General features: G+C 37.6%; 1 protein-coding gene across 1 annotated transcript in view; it reads right to left on the bottom strand.

The window, feature by feature from the left end:
• Positions 1–20,779, bottom strand: part of MEOX2 (mesenchyme homeobox 2) — a 76,023-nt gene that overhangs the window by 14,851 nt on the left and 40,393 nt on the right. The window contains exon 2 of the mRNA XM_005678989.3: positions 4,977–5,149. Coding sequence (XP_005679046.2) covers positions 4,977–5,149 — 173 coding nt within the window. The remainder of the gene's footprint in view (positions 1–4,976; positions 5,150–20,779) is intronic.

Genomic DNA, 20,779 nt, shown 5'->3' with positions numbered 1-20,779 from the left:
CTGTTACAGAGCTTGGTCATATGATTTGCTTTAGACAATGGGACATTAGGAAACATGATCTGAGCAGAGGCTTTGAACACCTACACACACTGGTGTTTTTTCTCTAAATACTCCTGGGAATACTTCTACCACTATTTGAAGAATGTCAGGGAGCCTAGTAGAAGATGAAATCACGCATGCAACAGAGATAGAGACAAGCTGTCCCAGGTGAGGCTGCCTAGAACAACCAGTTCTTAGTCACCCACCAGCTGAACAGAGTTGCACAAGGTCTCTAGGTAAGGCCAGAAGTAGAACTGTCCAACTGAGCTCAGATAAAAATTTTTGATCCTCTAAACTTTGAGGAAATTAAGCGCTGGTTATTATTTAAAGCCATTAAGACTTTTAAGAGGTTTGTTACACAGCAAAGTCTAAGTGATACAGAATTTTAAAGAGACTCTTAAAAAAAGATTAAAACTGGGTATGTGTGTGTGTACAGTATGAAAAGTGAAGTGAAAGTTTTAGTCACTCAGTCGTGTTTGACTCTTTGAGACCCCATGGACTGTAGCCCACCAGGCTCCTCTGTTCATAAAATTCTTCAGGCAAGAATACTGGAGTGGGCAGCCATTCCTATATCCAGGGGATATTCCCCACCCAGGGATCCAACCTGGGTTTCCTCCATTGCAGGCAGATTCTTTACCATCTGAGTCAGCACGGAAGCCCTGTGTATATAGTGTGTGTGTACATATACATATAATATAATTTTTCATATAATTGCTTATAATTCTTTTCCAAGAATGGCAAGTCAGGAAGAAAGAAGAAATACTCAAAATGCCTTCGAAATTTCCAAACAAAATTTACAGAATTCCTCCTAAAAAGAAATCATTCTTGGCCAAAAGTGAAACCTCTACTCTATGATCAGATAATGACAGGGAACCATAGGACCTCTCCAGCAAAGAAAGCACAGATTTTGACTTTTCTCTTAATTAAGAGCAGAGTTATAAATCCCACATTTCTGTAGATTACAAGCAAACTCTAGTTTCTTATTTCCTTTATGTATCACTTTAAATACAGTTACATTTCCTAGAATTCACATTCTCTTTACAAAAACATTAATGTGTAATTCCATCCCTCCATCATATTTTTTCTGTTCCCGGTTAAAAAAAAAAAAGAGAGCAAAAAAGCAGATGTCTGATGATGTAGATTTTGGATCCTGCTTTCCATCATGCCAAATGTTGTACACTTATGGAGAGAACTTTGTATGTGAAGTTCAAGGGAAGGAAAATGTTGTGCTCCATAACTTAGGTACTAGTCATAATATTTAATAAAATATAAACTGCCAATAAATAGAACCACATAAAAGTGTTCCTCTGTATATTTTCACTACCCAAAATGATCCTACTAAAAGCTGAAATATAGAAATTAACAGAAGGAAAGCAAATGATTTAAGAAGTTGGATAAAATAACTTGCTCTCCTAAGATAGTATTCATTTGTCCACACCCTGTTGATATTTCTTTGGTTCCAATGGGATCCCTGGAGGAGGTGCACACAGTGAAAGAGGAAATGAGACTCTGCTCCTAAGAGTGCCAATCATAACTGCACTGTCCATAAAGATGTTTGCGTTTGCCTTTCAGGAATGTTTTTCTAAAGATTAGCAACTATTAACCATCAGTAGGCTAGATTCTTCTAGGGAAAATCAGAACCCATATATAAAAGAGTGCTCAGGGAAACTATTCGAGCAAATCATCTGCCATTCAAATAAAATCCAAGAAAGGATCTAAAATGTAATTAATTAAAATATTATTTATGTCTTATTAACTGGTGTTCACAAATCGCTAATCATTTCAAAGTTTCTCTAAATGAGTAGGTACCAGAATTTTTAATTTCTGAGACAAATACAATTTCAAAAATATTTTGAGCAGTAGGGTAGATATTTACCAATGATGTATGTGCCCTTGTGCCAACCATGTCTCAGCTCCCTTAAATTTAAGTGGTACCATTGAATATTTCCAGACATTAGAGTGAAAATGAAAGTGACATGGGTCATTTCCAGGTGAAAACATTTAGAGGTCAATGCCTGAACCTCCAGCTCTTTCTTACCTCTTGCAGTTACCACGGACACCACATGTCAGGATGCTAGAAGGTCAGACTGGGTCCTGAGTGATTATTTGGAAAGCTGGACTTGCAAAGTTAGTAGGGAGAGTGAACAAACAATAAACTTTATTCTTATGTCATTCAGATTTGAGGGTTAATGTATTACTGTGACATAAACCCTATCCTGAGCAGTAAAAGAAACTAACATGGGGTTTCCAAATTTCTATTATGTGAAATAAGGAGATTTTAAAAATAAACAAGATGAATGGAGAGAGTAACATGGAAGCATATACACTGGCATATGTAAATAAACAGCCAATGGGAATTTGCTGTAAGACTCAGGGAACACAAACGGGGGCTCTGTAACAACCTAGAGAGTGGGACAGGGTGGGAGGTGGAAGGGAGGTTAAAAAGGGAGGGGACGTATGTACACCTATGGTTAATACATGTTGATATATGACAGAAATCAAACCAATATTGTAAAGCAATCATAAATCAATTAAAAATAAATGAATATAAAAAATAAACAAAAGTCCTCTCCATATGCCATCATTATATAAAAGAAATAATACTTTAGAAACAAAAAATATAAGATACAATCACAGAACAAAGGATGATTCCATAAACTGAATAAACAAACCCAGAGGGATGGGATGGGGAGGGAGGTGGGAGAGGGGTTCAGGACGGGGAACACATGTACCCCCGTGGCAGATTTATGTCAATGTGTGGCAAAACCAATACAATATTGTAAAGTAAAATAAATCAATATGACTATTTTATTCTTCAGGGAGCCCTTGGTGGCTCAGACAGTAAAAAGTCTGCCTGCAGTACGGGAGACCTGGGTGTGATCCCTGTGTTGGGAAGATCCTCTGGAGAAGGAAATGGCAACCCACTCCAATATTCCTGCCTGGAGAATCCCACGGACATGGGATTGCAAAGAGTCAGACACGACTGAGTGACTTCACTTCACTTTATTTTATTCTTCCTTAATTATATCATTATGCTGGGCAAAAGAGAAAATTGATCTTCCCAATGATATCTGAGAATCACAGATCCAGATATCTAGAATTACAGATCATGATAACCACACCATGGTGTGATCACTCACCTAGAGCCAGACATCCTAAAATGGAAGTGAAGTGGGCCTTAGGAAGCATCACTATGAACAAAGCTAGTCAAGGTGATGGAATTTCAGCTGAGCTATTTCAAATCCTAAAAGATGATGCTCTTAAAGTGCCAGCAAGTTTGGTAACTCAGCAGTGACCACAGGACTGGGAAAGGTCAGTGTTCATTCCAATCCCAAAGAAAGGCAATGCCAAAGAATGCTCAAACTACTGCACAATTGCATTCATCTCACATGCTAGGAAACTAATGCTCAAAATTCTCCAAGAACAGTATGTGAACCAGGAACTTCCAGATGTTCAAGATGGATTTAGAAAAGGCAGAGGAACCAGAGATCAAATTGCCAACACCCATTAGATCAAATTCTAGAAAAAACATTCACTTCTGCTTTATTGACTAAACCAAAGCCTTCGTCTGTGTGGATCACAACAAACTGGAAAATTCTTCAAGAGATGGGACTACCAGACCCTGTCTCCTGAGAAATCTATATGCAGGTCAAGAAGCAACAGTAAGAACCGGGCATAGAACAACAGACTGGTTCCAAATTGGGAAAGGAGTACGTCAAGACTATATATCATCACCTTGTTTATTTAACTTCTATGCATCATAAGAAATTCTGGGCTGTATGAAGCACAAGCTGGAATCAAGATGGCCAGGAGAAATATCAAAACCCCAGATATGCAGATGACACCACGCCTATGGCAGAAAGTGAAAAGGAACTAAACAACCTCTTGATGAAAGTGAAAGGGGAGAGTGAAAAAGCTGACTTAAAACTCAACATTACAAAATCAAAGATCATGGTATCCAGTCCCATCCCTTCACGGCAAATGGATGGGGAAACAATGGAAACAGTGAGAGAATTTATCTTCTTGGGCTCCAAAATCACTGCAGATGGTGACTGCAGCCATAGAATTGAAAGATGCTGGATCCTCGGAAGAAAAGCTATGACCAACCTAGACAGCATATTAAAAAGCAGAGACATTACTTTGCCAACAAAGGTCCGCATAGTCAAAGCTATGGTTTTTCCAGTACTCCTGTATGGATGTTAGAGTTGGATCCTAAAGAAAGCTGAGCAACGAAGAACTGATGCTTTTGAGCTGTGGTGTTGCAGAAGACCAGAGAAGGCAAAGGCACCCCACTCCAGTACTCTTGCCTGGAAGAGTCAGACACAACTGAATGAGTTCACTTTCACTTTTCACTTTCATGCATTGGAGAAGGACATAGCAACCTACTCCAGTGTTCTTGCCTGGAGAATCCCAGGGATGGGGGAGCCTGGTAGGCTGCCGTCTAAGGGGTTGCATAGGGTCAGACATGACTGAAGCCACTTAGCAGCAGCAGCAGTAGCAGTTGGAGAACACTCTTGAGAGTCTTGGACTGCAAGGAGATCCAACCAGTCAATCCTAAAGGAGATCGGTCCTGAATATTCATTAGAAGGACTGAAGCTGAAGCTGAAGCTGAAATTCCAATACTTTGGCCACCTGATGGAAGAACTGACCCATGTGAAAAGACCCTGAAGTTGGGAAAGACTGAAGGCAGGAGGAGAAGGGGACAGCAGAGGATGGGATGGTTGGATGGCATCACCAACTGGGTGGACATGAGTTTGAGTAAACTCCAGAAGTTGGTGATGGACAGGGAGGCCTTGCGTGCTGCAGTCCATGGGGTCACAAAGAGTCTTGCACTACTGACAGACTGAATTGAACTGATCTAGATATTTTTTAAATGGTGAGAGAAGACTGTTGACCCAAAGCAACTAAAAATATATAATGACAATGTCCAACATTACCTGTCTTTCAGTGAGATCCAGATTCACTGCTATCTCATATCGCCTCAGTCTGGTCAGATAATTATGATGGGCAAATTCTGCTTCAAGTTCTCTGATTTGCTCTTTGGTAAAAGCTGTTCTTTCCTTTCTGGGTTTGCTGTTGACTTCTGACTTGTAATTTCCTTCCTGGGAGTCTGGTGAAAAAAAGTAAAAGAATTAGATTTAGTTCATTCACTCAAACACATTCAATCATTTCATTTAGAACAGAAACATTTACTGAATAACTACTTTTCCAGGTACTCTATTAAACACAGTAAAAATAGAGAGAAACCAAAGACAGTAAGATTTATCTTGACAGGGTGAGATAAATTGCATTTTTTTCCTATGTGCCCTGAGGTGACTCACAGCCTAATTGGGGCTGTGTCTAGTTTTCTTCTTTTGAAATATCAATACACACAAAAAAAATTAACTGTTCTTAATATGCTTCCCTGGTGGCACAGATGGTAAAGAATCTGCCTTCAATGCAGAAAACACTGGTTCAGTCCCTAGGTTGGGAAGACCCACTGGAGAAGGGAATGACAACCCACTCCAATACTTGCCTAGAGAATTCCAAGGACAGAGGAGCCTGGCAGGCCCCAGTCAATGGAGTTGCAGAGTCAGACATGACTAAGTGACTAACACTTTCACTTAATATGCTATTATAGTATTAATAACAAGAAAAAACAAAGCCTCTCTATTAAACAAGTTTTTATCTAAAACTATTCAGACACAAGATTTCTTCTAATAAGTTTTTCAACATAAATTCTTGACTTCTAAGTTTAATTGAACAGATGATCCTAAAAATAGTGGTGACTCAGTATGTGATTATTTGAGAAATTCAAATTTAGCAACTAGACTACAAAAGTCAGTTCAAGCTCGGACTAAGCATACATAAGTGTGTATACTTAAATGTGTGTGTGTGTATGAGTGTGTCTGTGTGAATTTACTGCCTTTTAAATTTTTATTGAAGTGCAATCTCCTTAAAGGCAATAACAATGCTCTATTCTTGCAAAATTCTTAGGGCAAAGTGGAATCTATAAATAAAATTTTGCTCATTTAACTCAAAATATGAAAAGAATTTTAAATGATTTTTCACTATATATGAGATAAACATAAGATGCATAACATCTAACATAGCTAGCCAAACACAACATCTTATAATGTCTTATAAAAATGATAATTTACAGTATATCATGGCATTTTTTTCCCTAAGAGTTCAAGGCATAATTAACGTAGACTATTTTCTTTATCAGACTTCCCCTGTGGCTCAGCAGTAAAGAATCTTCCTGCAATGCAGAAGATGGGGGTTCGATCCCTGGGTCAGAAAGATCCCTTGGAGAAGGAGCAACCCAGTCCAGTATTCTTGCCTGGGAAACTGCAAGGTCAGAAAAGCCTGGCAGGCTACAATTCATGGGGTTGCAAAAGAGCTGAACATGACCAAGTGACTAAACAACAAAATCAAATCTTACTTGTCCATATAATATCCCTGATATGTAGGTTAGAAGATATTCTTAATACTCATGCATATCTATAGTGAAAAAAATTCTACATATACCAAGTAATATATAATCATACCAGCTCTAATAATTCATGTCAAATTTATCCTCAGTGAAATATAAACATAATCAAGATTAAGTAGCATGTCTGTATACTCTCGAAAATTCAGTTTTCTAGTTATTTTTGAGCATCTACATATAAATACTAATGCCTTAATCACACAGGGATACAATGAACTCTTCTATGAAGCCAAATGAGATAAATGATATAGAAAAAATAATGGATCAATCATATTACCATCAGATTACCTAAAAAGGGACATTTTTAAAAAAACTGACAAATGTAGTAAGGTAAAGCTTTATGATTTCCTAAAGGAAATCAGTCCTGAATATTCATTGGAAGGACTGATGCTGAAGCTGAAACTCCAATACTTTGCCACCTGATGTGAAGAACTGACTCATTGGAAAAGACCCTGATGCTGGGAAAGACTGAAGGCAGGAGAAGGGGACAACAGAGGATGAGATGGTTCGATGACATCACCGACTCAATGGACATGAGTCTGAGTAAACTCAGAGTTGGTGATGGACAGGGAGGCCTGGCATGCTGCAGTCCATGGGGTTGCAAAGAATCGGACAGGACTGACTGACTGAACTGAACTGAACAGCTTTATGAAGGGTCTTTTAAAGCAATATTTGCTTCTTCATCTAATGATACTTAAATATGCTATGGGCAAAGATGTTGGGGTTTTTTTAGTGCTCTTTTCCTGTCTGGCTGAGGGAAGTCTAACTGAAGTTAAGAGGGGCCTGCATAATGGAAATCCACTAGACAAGGTGGCCTAAGCGAAACAGTTTTGATTTGATTCTTACCAGGATCAAAGCTGGCCAAATGCAAAGTTTTCTAGGTCTAAGTAGCAGCCCTGGGTTGGAAAGATCCCCTGGAGAAGAAAATGGCAACCCATTCCAATATTCTTGCCTGGAAAATTCCATGGACCGAGGAGCCTGGCAGGCTACAGTCCATGGGGTCGCAAAGAGTCTGATATGACTGAGCGACTAACACACACACACAAGTAAGCAGCAGTGGCAATAGGTCAAAACTTTGGCATGCAGGGCCATTATTTTTTCTCTGCGGATCATGGGCGTGCTTCACTGAATGGTACGGTGGCGCTGTCGGGAATTCTTCAGACTCATAGATCGCATTTCTGGGCTTGTCATGTAACCCTATATTGACTGGCTCCCTACCTTAGCAGGGCAGGCAGGCTTTATCCGGTGTGAAAAGTGGTTTGCGACATGTCAGACACAGGCTGACTGTATTTTACTATAAGCTACTGGGACCGGATGAGTTAGTTATTACGTGATGTGTGAGCTCTCAGGTCGGCTGTGTTTACGCAATGCCAATTTACCTGGCTCTAAGTGGAACCTGCTGTCCATTATCCACTCTTTTAGCTACAGATTTGCAAACTTCCACATCTTCCGTGCATTTTGCTACTCTGGTAACGTGTGAACAAAACTTTCCGATGATTGCTTTCTTTTTTTTCCCCCTTAACTTTTCCATGGGCTGTTCTGGCAGAAGCAAACTCAGTCACAGCCCAGAATATTCAGATAGGTCCCTCTCACAAGGATGCATGTTCTCACGTGAATCAAAAGTATTTTCGCCAATTTGGAGCCACATTCAGTTTGAAATCTGTGGCTAATTATTCTTTATGAGGGGACAATGCTTTACTCCCTTCAGTAATGTAAGTCTGGAAACTGACAGCAAAGCCAGAGCATTTTTTCTCATGAGCAATTCAATTTGAATGATTCATGGTTAACACATTCCCTTATATAAGCATGAATGAACAAACTCACATTGAGGAAAGCCTATTAAGTGGTGTTTATTTTTGAAACCAATTTCTTTTAACTTCCTCAGTATTCAACAGTACTTCAAAAATACCACAGACACACACAAACATACAAAACTTGGGCCAGTACTTGGAAGAAGGGTTACATGCAGTGTATCTATCTATATGCATGCCCCCTGGAACTAGAAATATACAAGAAGATGGTTTATACATCCCATGACTGAATTTGAACAAAAGTCTGGCTATAATTCAACATTTATATCCAAAAGAAACTTAACCAAGTGCCTGAATTCCAAATCTAAGCAGCTCACAAAGTGAAATCCAATGACTAAAACCACGTGAATTGTGCACAGTTACATTTACAATGATCACCCAGGAATAATTACATTGTAATTTACATGACAAAGAGTGGGTATGTGCATCTTGACTTCATTACCTTAAAGAGACTGTCAATGCAATTTAAGTAGAATAGGACCAATGTCAATTAATTCTGTGGGCACTTACACTCTTGGATCTATGATTCTGTTGTGGTTTCCACCCATGATGCTCCCACTTTTTCCTTCCTATTAAAAACATGCTCCTTGGGATTGCATTTCTGGACTTCTAAAATCTTGGATTTCAAACATCTTTTTGGACGTTTCTTGCCTGCACTTTCCAAAGTCCATCATTTGCTGACCCTTCAGCTCCTTCTGCCTTCACCTGACTAACTCTTCCTTGGTGGAAAATGGGTGGGAGCCTTGGATGAGGCTTTTGGCAAATGGCAATTTAGCTTCCATCTGTTTCCCAGCTGTTTCAACTGAGGCAAAACTCCCTCCGTTTTCTTCAGCCTCTCCCATATCCTACGCCAAATGGTAGGTGTTGAGGGAGGGGAGTCTGGAAACTGCCTTCCTTTCTTCCCTACAACCACAAACAAAATGTCACCATCTGTACAGTACATTGCAATGTAAAATATTACAATTGTTATTTCTCGTCTCAGATACTTTAATGCACATGTGGGTGCACTCTCACACTCCCTCGTCACTTGGAGGAAATGTTGACTTATGTGTTCAGGTAGAGCTGGCAGTCCCAGTTCTCTAACCTTTTGCTCCCTGGGACTATGCTAATGGACGAAGTCTGCTATACTTCCGTGGAGGATAAAAATTGCCCTCCAAGGATCGTTTCTGTCTAGCATTTAGAACTTCTCCACATGTGACTTTTTATTTCCCCTAGTGCAAGAGGATGCCAAAAGATAATAATGTTTTATGGAAGACAAGTAATGTAAGGGCTAGGTCTGTTCACTAGTGGCACAGAATACCTCTTAGCAAAAGAGAAATAATAAAAGTCTGATTGAGTATATTTTTGGCTACCCTGAGTAAACTTATTAACTCGTTTAAATGAAGAACATAATTTACCAATGTCTGTAAAAATATCAAAATGTAAAGGAATGCTCTTATAGCTCAGACTAAAATGAATCCTTATTTCATATTCTGAAGAAAGAATGAATGTTAAGCCATAGTCGATAGTTCTTTGCAACTTTTTGTATTAATGTTTTGTAGGCTATTCAAAATGAGAGATGCTCTGCTATTAACAAAGCTCCACAAATAGCAGATATTGGAAGCTAATAATTATATTTACAGAGGCATAAGAATTGTGGATAGAGGTAGGGAACTTAATAGAATAATCCTATTGATGCTAGTAATTTTCACATTTAAACGGGAAATCGCCTGTCTTGTGAGAAACTTATCCAACTTGCTACTCAAGATTTTTAATGAGTGGGCATTTCAAACTTTCCAGGGGTTTTTTTTTCAGGGTAAGCGATCTTCCCCAGGGGTTTTTTAATCCTCTAGCTGATTCACTCTCCAGATCTGAGAACCACAGCCATGCTAAGCTTCTATTACTAATGAATGTGTCTCTTATACATTAAGTGAAAAAAAAAAAGGGGGGAGGTTGAAAATTACTGTGCTAAATCTAGAATAGAAATTAGCATTGAAACTATCCACTATTTCTTACAGCACTGATATGAAAAATCTATAGCCATTATAACAGTTTCTCTTTACTTATAAAGAAGTGAAAGTGAAAGTCACTCAGTCGTGTCAGACTCTTTATAACCACATGAACTGTATAGTCCAAGGAATTCTCCAGGCCCGAATACTGGAGTGGGTGATCCTTCCCTTCTCCAGGGGATCTTCCCAACCCAGGGATGGAACCCAGGTCTCCTGCATTGTAAGTGGATTCTTTACCAAGCCTAATTATCAAAGATTAAAAAAAAAGAAATTTCTATTTTTGATAACAGTTTAGTTTTGATAATAGTAATAGTTGTATTTAACATGCAAAAGTCATCCTATGGGCTGGGCCAGTGATTATCAACTGGTGGATATACTCTTTCATCATCCAGTCTCCCTGCTCATTGCCTCCTTGATTATTCATGGGGTTGTCTAGTTACGCTTTCAGGAATGAAATAAGTCAGATAAATCTCACATTATGAAACAGAAGATATATTTATTTTTCTAACATTTGTGTTGCCAATTGTATGTTTTGAACAGATAATTTTTAAAGAACATTCTACTTATTTCTGTTAAAGGCATTTAGGCTTTTACTTGCTAGGAGATAATTGAAAGATTAACGATATATAGCTGAAACTTTTATGATATAGAATAGTTACTATTATATTAGAGTAAATTTTAGTTTACAGATTTGACTTTTTTCCAACACATTTGGGGCATGTTTTGTACAACTAATTCTGAAAGTGAGAAGAATCAAAATTCAGTATATATGACCATGTCAATATTTAGCAGTAGCTACCCACATAAGCAAGTATTACAATTGACAACATTACACAATCATGCAAAATTACATGATGTAATTGCATAAAGGGAAAGAATATGAAGACCTGAGATACTTTTTAAAATCTGTACACTTTTAGATTACATTTTAGAATGAGAGAAAAAGAGAGACTGATAATACCATAGAATTATTCTTAAATTGTTACCTATTTAATAACTTACTATGAATATGGATATAAATAATATGAAAACAAATATCTCACAATTTCCTTAAAAATAGGATATTTGGGTCTCTAAAGTCATCCATACCTTATATGTAGATGATTTCTTACAGTAGGTAATAATCTTACCTTAGCATTGCATTGCATTCCTAGAATAAACTGGCAGATACTACAACTAAGTCCTTCTCTTTGCTTCCTTCTTCCTCCATAATTTTAAGATAACAGCTGCTGCTGCTGCTAAGTCGCTTCAGTCGTGTCCGACTCTGTGCGACCCCATGGATGGCAGCCCACCAGGCTCCCCAGTCGCTGGGATTCTCCAGGCAAGATCACTGGAGTGGGTTGCCATTTCCTCCTCCAATGCATGAGAGCGAAAAGTGAAAGTGAAGTCGCTCAGTAGCAGTTAAAGGAATTTTAGCCAATTTAAATCAGATATGGGCATTTGAACAGTCTTACTTCTAATCCATGAATACGAATGCCTTTCCATTTATTTGTGTTTTCTTCAATTTCTCTCATCAATATCCTAAGTTTTTCATGTGCAGGTCTTTCACCTTTTTGATTAAATTTATTCTTAAATATTTTATTCTTTTTGATATGATTGTAAATGAGATTGTTTGTTCTCTTGAGTTCTCTTTCCGATAACTTGTTACTAGTGTATATCACTGCTCTGCTGTAGCCTAAACGAGTGCCGTGCTGCGCTAAGTCGCTTCAGTCGTGTCCGACTCTTTGCGACCCCATGGACTGTAGCCCATCAGGCTCCTCTGTTCATGGGAATCTCCAGGCAAGAATACTGGAGTGGGTTGTTGTGCCCTTCTCCAGGGGATCTTCCCGACCCAGGGATCGAACCCATGTCTCCTGTGGCTCCCGCATTGTAGGTGGATTCTTTATTGCTGAGCCACCTGGGAAGCCCAACCTAAATGAGAAGGAAATCCTAAAAAAGAGGCTATATTTGCCATAGAGCAGACACTAATACAACATTGTAAAGTAACTATACTCCAACAAAATTTAACTTAGAAATGCAACATATGTTTCGTATATTAATTTTGTGTCCTGCAACTTCCCTGAATTTATTTGTTAGTTCCAACAGTACTTTGGTAGAGTCCTTGGGGGTTTTCCATATACAGTGTCAGGTCATCTGAAATAGTGACAGTTTTCACTTCTTTTGGTCCCATGCAATACTTGGGGTATACTTCAACTAAAATGCTATTCATTGTTTATCTGGATTTTAAATTAAACTGGGAGTCCTGTGCAATATTCGACAACACTAAAGTGGAGCTGGGGCTTGCTCTAGCATCTGGTGAGTAGAAGCCAGGGATGCTGCTAAACATCTTACAATGCCCAGGACAGCCATCACCACCCATTTATCTTGAATGGGTTCATATTTCCCTGCATATAAATATAGTAAGAATTATCCAGTCCAAAATCTCAGTAGTGCTAAGGGTAGGAATTATGAACTATGTGCAGTCTGTTCCTTCACTTGGTATACCATTTAATCTCTTGGGTTTTAAATTTTAAAATCCTAACACTGATTTGGTACTTTTTTATCTGAATGTGTATAACCATGGCATTATAGAAATAAATTGGAGTTAATATTACTTGTCTTCATCTGCCATCAATTACGTGAAAGATGTGTGCTTTGAAAAAGTAGTTAATATAAAGCAATATTTAGTGGCACTTTCTCTTTTTTTTTTTTTTTAAAGCTGAGGGTCATTCAAATTTTTATAACAGATGAAGGCCCCTTAGGGTTATCATGGAAATCACAATCCATGATTTCAGCGTGAAAATCAAAGATCCAGAAGAGATTCAAAATTAGGTGCTTAGCATTGGGAATATGAAGATGAATTAAGGCAAATATCTTACTGTTAAATTACCTAGAGTCTAGAATCCAGAGATGCAAAGCAGACATGAAGATAAATAAAAAGCTCAATAATTTATAAGAGTTACTGCTATAAAAATATATTAAAGTCACTTGCCAAAAAATATACAGTGAGTTGCCAAAGAAAAGGGCTCAAAACAACAGTGTAAGTACAACCCCTTACACCCTTAGAAGATACAGACTTGTCTTCTATAATATAAAATAAACTTTATGGAAGTTCTGTTGTTGTATGTCCGAGGGATTTATCAAGCTGTAGCAGAATTGGTGCTGAGTTTTCTGGGCCCTCATTGCAAAAATTGTATGGTGCTGTCCAATATAGAAAGGGATCTCAGTGCTTTTTGCCCCATTGACAGATGTAAATTAGAGATGTCACAATTCTTCCAGCCACCATCAAGTTACCTAGATTTCTGATTTCTGAAAAGCACTTCTTTCCTTCCTCATCCTCTCAGGGACACAGTAAGACCATGTAACTCCAAGTCATTTGCTGACATAAGAGCCGAATAGGAGGTGAATGGGGAGTGGATCTGGAGGTTTGCACCTGCTTGCTCACCCTCAATTACTAAATAAATGAGAATAATGCTGCTGCTGCTGCTGCTAAGTCGCTTCAGTCATGTCTGACTCTGTGTGACCCCATGGACTGCAGCCCACCAGGCTCCTCCGTCCATGAGAACAATAGTTGACATCAAACATTTATATTCTAGTAAGGGAAATAAGGGTTTCCCTGTTAGCTCAGACAGTAAAGAATCTGCCTGCAATGCAGGAGACTTGGGTTTGATCCCTGGGTTGGGAAGATCCCCTGCAGAAGGGAACGGCTACCCACTCCAGTATTCTTGCCTGTAGAATTCCATAGACAGAGGAGCCTTGCAGGCTACAACTGAGTGACTTTCACTTTCCCTTTCAGAAGAAATAAATAGTGGCAGAATGTGGTAAGCATTGTATTTAAGAAACAAGATCATTTCTTGGGATCCCAGAGGAGCGGTGCACTTTTAAACTAATAGGATGGGGGAAAATATAATGGAAAGCTGTATGTCAAAAACTCTTCCCTAAGGCTCCTGCTCCCATTGAAGGTACAATGTTGATTCTTGTGAAAGCCATTGCTATCAAGTGCAATCCAAGTAGGTGCATGAGCCTGATTCTGTTGCGTTCCCTTGTTCTAGGGTGTAGCTAGAGGCACAAAATTAATTCTGGGCTTCTGTAACTAAGCCTAGAAGTGTATCGCAAAATTGGAGAAAATTACACTTACCCTGAAGACATGTGCTGATTTTGTTTTTGTGTTAAATACCTGAATTTGGTGCATGCTAAGTCACTTCAGTCGTGTCTGACGCTTTGCGACCTCATGGACTATAGCCCGCCAGGCTCCTCTATCCTTGGAATTCTCCAGGCAAGAATACTGGAGTGGGTTGCCATGCCCTCCTCCAGAGGATCTTCCTGACTCAAGTATCGAACCCGTGTCTCTTGCATTTGCAAGTGGGCTCTTTACCACTAGCACAACCTGGAAAGCTCTTCAATTTGGTGTGAGAACTAAATTTATGTTAAATTTGACTCAAGATAAGTTGCATTATATTTCCATTTAGTATGTCTTTGGATTCTTTTGAAATTTTTAGCAAAAATACTGTCTTTATTATATATATTTGGAATTTACAATGTCAATCATATTAGTTTCATCAAAGTTTATTAGTTCTTTGATATTTCACCCTGTATTTATGCCACAAAGGAAGAACCATTTGATTGCACCTTACTGTCAGAAAGGGCTACACAGTAAATAAATAATTGAAAAGGCAAAGTAGTGAATTTAAAATAAAATCAACTGTTCACATTTCATTACTTAAAAACAAAGGGACTCCATTTAGAATAAGTTGTAAGGTAAAACTGGATTCATATATTGACAGGCACAAAAAGTGGGAACTGAAATGAGTTATTGCTGAGATATCTATTATATTTTATTTTTATTACATGTATTTTTACTGAGGAAAATAGACATAATATTATAGCAGTTTCAGATGTACAACATGGTGATTCAGCATATGTATATATATACTGTGGAATGATTCCTACAATGGTTCTAGTTATTTTCTGTAACCACACAATTTTAATACAATATTATTGACTTTATTCCCATATTTTAAATCCCCAGGACTTGTTTATTTTATAACCAGAAGTTTGTACTTGTTGATCTCCTTCACCCATTCCGTGGACCCCAGACCTATGACTTCCCTCTGGCAAACACCAATATGTTCTCTGTATCTGTGAGATAACATATTCATAAATGCAAGTTATGCATCTCTCTCTAGGGATGACCAACTTGAATCAGAAGTTACTGTAAATGCCTTATGTATAAACAACACCACCTTTATACCACAGTCAAGCCTTATCTCTTCCCAGCCAATGACTAGACTGCTCATGAAGTGTTTTTCTTAATGCCATGTTTCAATGATACATTAAAGCCCATAAGAGCTATGATAAATTCATTATTTTAGTAAATATATATCATTAAATTAATGAAGTTGGCTTAATTAATAAACCTTGAATTAAAATGCATGTATTTTAGAACTTGAACAGATTCCCACAAATCTTTTAGTTCCACTTGCTGTAGTTATAGAGGAGAAATAAAAAGACTCAGAATGACTAAATGTCCTCATCAGAGATCACATACTATTAGGTGATGTTTTTAGGGCTCAAGTGTCTTTCAGCTATAGAAAGAGACACGAAAGCATTCTTTCAGATCCCTAAATATCCTTACCTATTGCATGGCCTCTTCACAAGAACAAGGATTCAAGAAACATCATTATTTAATTGTGGTATTAAATATAGCTATCCCTTCCCAGGTGTCACTAGTGGTAAAGACTCTGCCTACCAGTGTAGGAGATGTAAGAGACACGGGTTCAATCCCTGAGTCGGGAAGATCCTCTGGAGGAGGACAAGGCACTCCAGAACTCTTGCCTGCAGGATCCCATGGACAGAGAAGCCTGGTGGCCTACAGTCTATAGAGTCACAAAGAGTCAAACGCAACTGAACCACTGAATCAACTTAGAACAAACATGGCTGTGAAAACTACGCAGAATATTTATGACGCAAGATGCCAAATGAGCAGATGTTAAGAGCACAGTTTCTGCCATTTGTCTGCTTATTCAACCATGAACTTGCCTTTTCCTCGTATTTAACACAGAATTAAAGTGAACAGGATTAAATTAAGTAAATCATTTAGCACCGTAACTGCATACTCTAGGCACTGCAAGCTCTAGCGATTATTAGTGGGGACTGGGCTCTAAGAACCTCAGCAACTGAAAATGATAGATTCGATAGAATTAGGAGTTAGACATTTTTTTCAAGCATATGAAAATTTAGTTCTAGAAACAAAAGTCTACCTAAAACCTAGGAAGTTTAGGTTTTACACAGTAACTAGCAGAGTTTTATTTTACATTGAAAAATGGACAAATCTTTAAAGGGATCTGTGTATTATTTTTGGCTAGTCTACAAATGAAGCTGCAGATTTAATTGTGATATTTCCAATGAAACTGTTGAGGTGACACTTCACAAGGCCCAGTGGGATAACTATGAATTTTTGTCTCCTCTGAAGGTTAAAAACTGGAGTCAAATTGTGTGTGTGTGTGTGTGTGTGTGTGTGTGTGTGTGTATGTGTATAACTGTGTGTGCTTCTTCTCCTACAAAGAATCCTAGTAGCCAGGTATATAGTTTTAGGTAAAGAAGAGTCATTTTCTGCCTTGATATCTGAGTACATAAAATGTATAACTAACATTCTTAAATGGGTTAAAAAATAAGATCATGTGTTTACTGAACAACATTATGAACCCATTATATTGTCCACTCACAACTTTCTTCATATAGAAAGTTTGAGAAGTAAATCACGTATTTTTTAACAATAATAGTAATTGTAGAAATAATTATATGGGAATATTAATAGCAAATGACTTATAAATTGATTTGCTTTAATTTCCAAGTATGAAAAACAGATATAAAATATTAAGTAACAGATAACAGTAATAAAATAATAAAGATTAGAAAATCCCAATCAACTCAGGATTCTAGCCCAGGCACCAAGCAGCAGTTGGTTTCCTCTTGATTGCTGCTGGTAGAGTTCAATGCTTTGTGATGTATTTCTCTACTGCAGCTGTCTTGGCAAGAAGGAAAACCATCTCAGGGTAACCAATCTGTATTAAGTCAATTTGTGACTGCTTCCATAAAGGAATTTTCACAATTGGGATAAGGCTAAGAATTTAGGACTTACATTCAAGGAACATTACTTATATACACTCAACAGGCAGAATTCTGTTTGCACTAGAGTAGTACATGCTTTCTAAAGAAATAAAAAATAGAATAAAAATAAAATCAGTGCTCTGTGATTAAGTCAACTTGTGATTTAATAATTTTCCAAAATACAATGAAAAATTCTGATGCGAGTATGTTTGAACATAATAATATTAAAAAGACAAGGAAGTGCTGCTGAAGGTTCCCAACATATACAACTCATATATCATCATCTTTCTCCCCATAATTATTACCAGTATTTACTATCTAATATGTATTTTGAGCTGGGAAAACCTGCAACAAAATTTACTTTGAAAAATATCTGAAACATGAGCTCTAACCAAAAAGATGAAACAATTTAAAAGAGTTTCTGATGGTAACATGTGAAGTACTGGGTTATGCAATAAAGAATATGTACACAAAGTTGGTTGCTGACAGAGACCAGTGAAACCAGAATAGCTGCAATGAATAAGAAAAAAAGATGAGAGTCCATTTACTATATAAACGTTATTCTGAGAGATGAAGGAAGAGATTGGCATCAGAGACACTGATTATAGAGTTACACATTTTGGACAAAAGAAGGCAGGAATGATGGTCAGGTCTGGGTTCTGCTGGTTTGTGAAGAAAGGAGTATTAGAAATTAACAATCTTGTTGAGCTCTGAGGCTCAATAATAAAGTGGCATTTGCATACCAATTTATGCTATAATCCATCTCTGAATCAGGCTGTTACTGCTACTGCTAAGTCACTTCAGTTGTGTTCGACTCTGTGCGACCCCATAGACGGCAGCCTACGAGGCTCCCCCGTCCCTGGGATTCTCCAGGCAAGAACACTGGAGTGGGTTGCCATTTCCTTGTCCAATGCATGAAAATGAAAAGTGAAAGGGAAGTCGCTCAGTCATGTCCGACTCTTAGCGACCCCATAGCCTACCAGGCTCCTCCATCCATGGGATTTTCCAGGCAAGAGTACTAGAGTGGGGTGCCATTGCCTTCTCCGCTGAATCAGGCATCCATAGCCAAATACTATATGATGAGAGTGTGGTTTGTTAGACATAAACATGGAAAGTTCATTATGTAATGTGCTCGGACATAGAACAATATGACATAGTGCTTATCCTAAGGTAGATTACAGACAAGTTGGGGATGAAAGCGGCTTAAGATAAATCCACAGGTAATTAAAAGTAATCATTTTGGGTATACTATCATGGCAGTTTGATGTTTGCTGTCAAAAGTTGGTATTTTGGAAGGCATAATCTGTGCTTTTGTTAAGAGTAACTTGTGAGAAATACCTGGATAATATTATTATTTGTCCCTTTCATGGGGGGGGGAGCAATTTTAGAAAGATACATATGTATATTTGCATATTAACTTGTGATAAACATCTACCCATGAAGCCTTCCTTTATTCCCACCTGTGGCATAAAACATTTTGTCAAGCCTTAAGAATTGCTAACTACATAAGGAGCTTCTAAAATTTTACTGTGTGTATGTGTGTGTGTGCTAAGTTTCATCTGATTCTTTGTAACCCTTTGGACCTTAGCCTGCCAGGATCCTCTGTCCATGGGATTTTTCCAGCAAGAAATACTGAAGTGGGTTGCCATTTCCCCGTCCAGGGGATCTTCCCGACAGAGGGATCAAACTTGCGTCTCCTGTGTCTCCTACATTGCAAGCAGTTTTTTGTTTTCTGTTTTTGTTTTTTTTTTTTTTACCAGCTGATCCACTGGGGAAGCCCCAAAAATACTTTTTAGAAGTCCTAAATGAAATTACACTTATATAGAAACTTAAGAACTTAAATGCAATTATCTATGCATTCAGAATATTTTCAAGACTAACGTGAAGGTAACACAGTTAAGAATTTCACTAGGAAATTCACTTTCACTGAAGTCTGAAAAATAAAAATGATCATAATTACTTTTTATATTAGATTTGCAAAATTTTCTACACTTACTTTGAATGTCTACAAAGACAGCATATAAATGATATAAGGTAAATTCTGTGACAAAGTAAAGATTTCATCTGGGTCCTGCGGACAATTCATGGCTTGTAATTTTACACTGAGTTAAGGCTTTCTGTCAAAACTCAGAATTTAATAATTTTCTCACATGTCACAGAGCAGAGCTCATAATTTTTGAAATGAAAGTTAGGTATTAAATAGCATTCAGTATTTCACTACTATGTGGAGGGAAAGGGGCTTTAAGTATAAACATGTTTGTTGTACTTAATACTTGTGGGTCAACACCTGTGTTGTACAAGAGGAGTATAAAATTTACTCCTAAAATGTAATTTTCCAACACCCACACACATATAAAGTGTATCCTCTGCTTTCTTGCAATAATTTTCAATCAGTGGAAAAAAGTCTTAATCGTATACATTTTTAAAACTTTTGCATTGATTAAACAGAATTGTGATTATAATTAAAGGTATGTACATTTTACAGTTTTACGTATTATTTATAAATTTTATATATTTAGGAAGGAAGAATGACTGAGAGAAAGTAGCAGGAGCTTTGAAACCAGCCAATCTGAGTTAGAAATCCACTATAGCTAGTTACAACCTGTGTGGTCGTAAGTCTTTTGAAATTCAGAGTCCCCATTTACAGAATTCACATATGACTGCTGTACAGAGGAAAATGAGCAAATTTACAGTGTGTGTATCTGAGATGGATTATGAATCCAATAATATACACCTATTATTAATAACATTATTAAACTTAAAATGTATCATGAGATTTAACTGAAATTTTTACTAAATCACATTTATTAGTCTTTTAATTTTATTTGAATCACTTAGCTGTCACTTCCCACCTAACTTCTAGTTAAATACATCTTGATTTGTTTTTTAAAAATGATATTGATTTCAAAAGAAGGTAATAATATTTTCTAGCTCTTTCAACCAGCATACATTTTAAAAGACCCAGCTGTGCTCATAATTTCTTTGGCCAATCAACAAGGTTTAATTATGTTTCCTTTTTAAAAATAAATGGGTTTTGCAAGTCTGTATGATTTTATTTCTTTCATACTTTGTTTTTACAGTTTTGCTACTAAAAACTGTAGTCAAAATTAAAGCGTACATTTTTCCTAAGTGTAATTAAATGTCATTGTCTTTTCTTTTTTTTTTTTTTTCAGAGTGGTGGTGGTTTAGTCGCTAAGTCATGTCTAACCCTTGCAGTCCCGTGGACCTGTCAGGCTCCTCTGTCCATGGGATTCTCCGGGCAAAAACACTGGTGTGGGTTGCCATTTCCTTCTCCAGGGGATCTTCCCAACCCAGGGATCAAACCCAGGTCTCCTGCATTGCAGGCAGATGATCTACCAACTAAGCTATGAGGGAAGACC

The sequence above is a fragment of the Capra hircus genome, chromosome 4 (genome assembly GCF_001704415.2).
Source record: "Capra hircus breed San Clemente chromosome 4, ASM170441v1, whole genome shotgun sequence".
Classification (NCBI taxonomy): Eukaryota; Metazoa; Chordata; class Mammalia; order Artiodactyla; family Bovidae; genus Capra; species Capra hircus.
The sequence above is the reverse complement of the archived record's forward strand: the minus strand, read 5'-3'. Positions and strand labels throughout refer to the sequence as shown.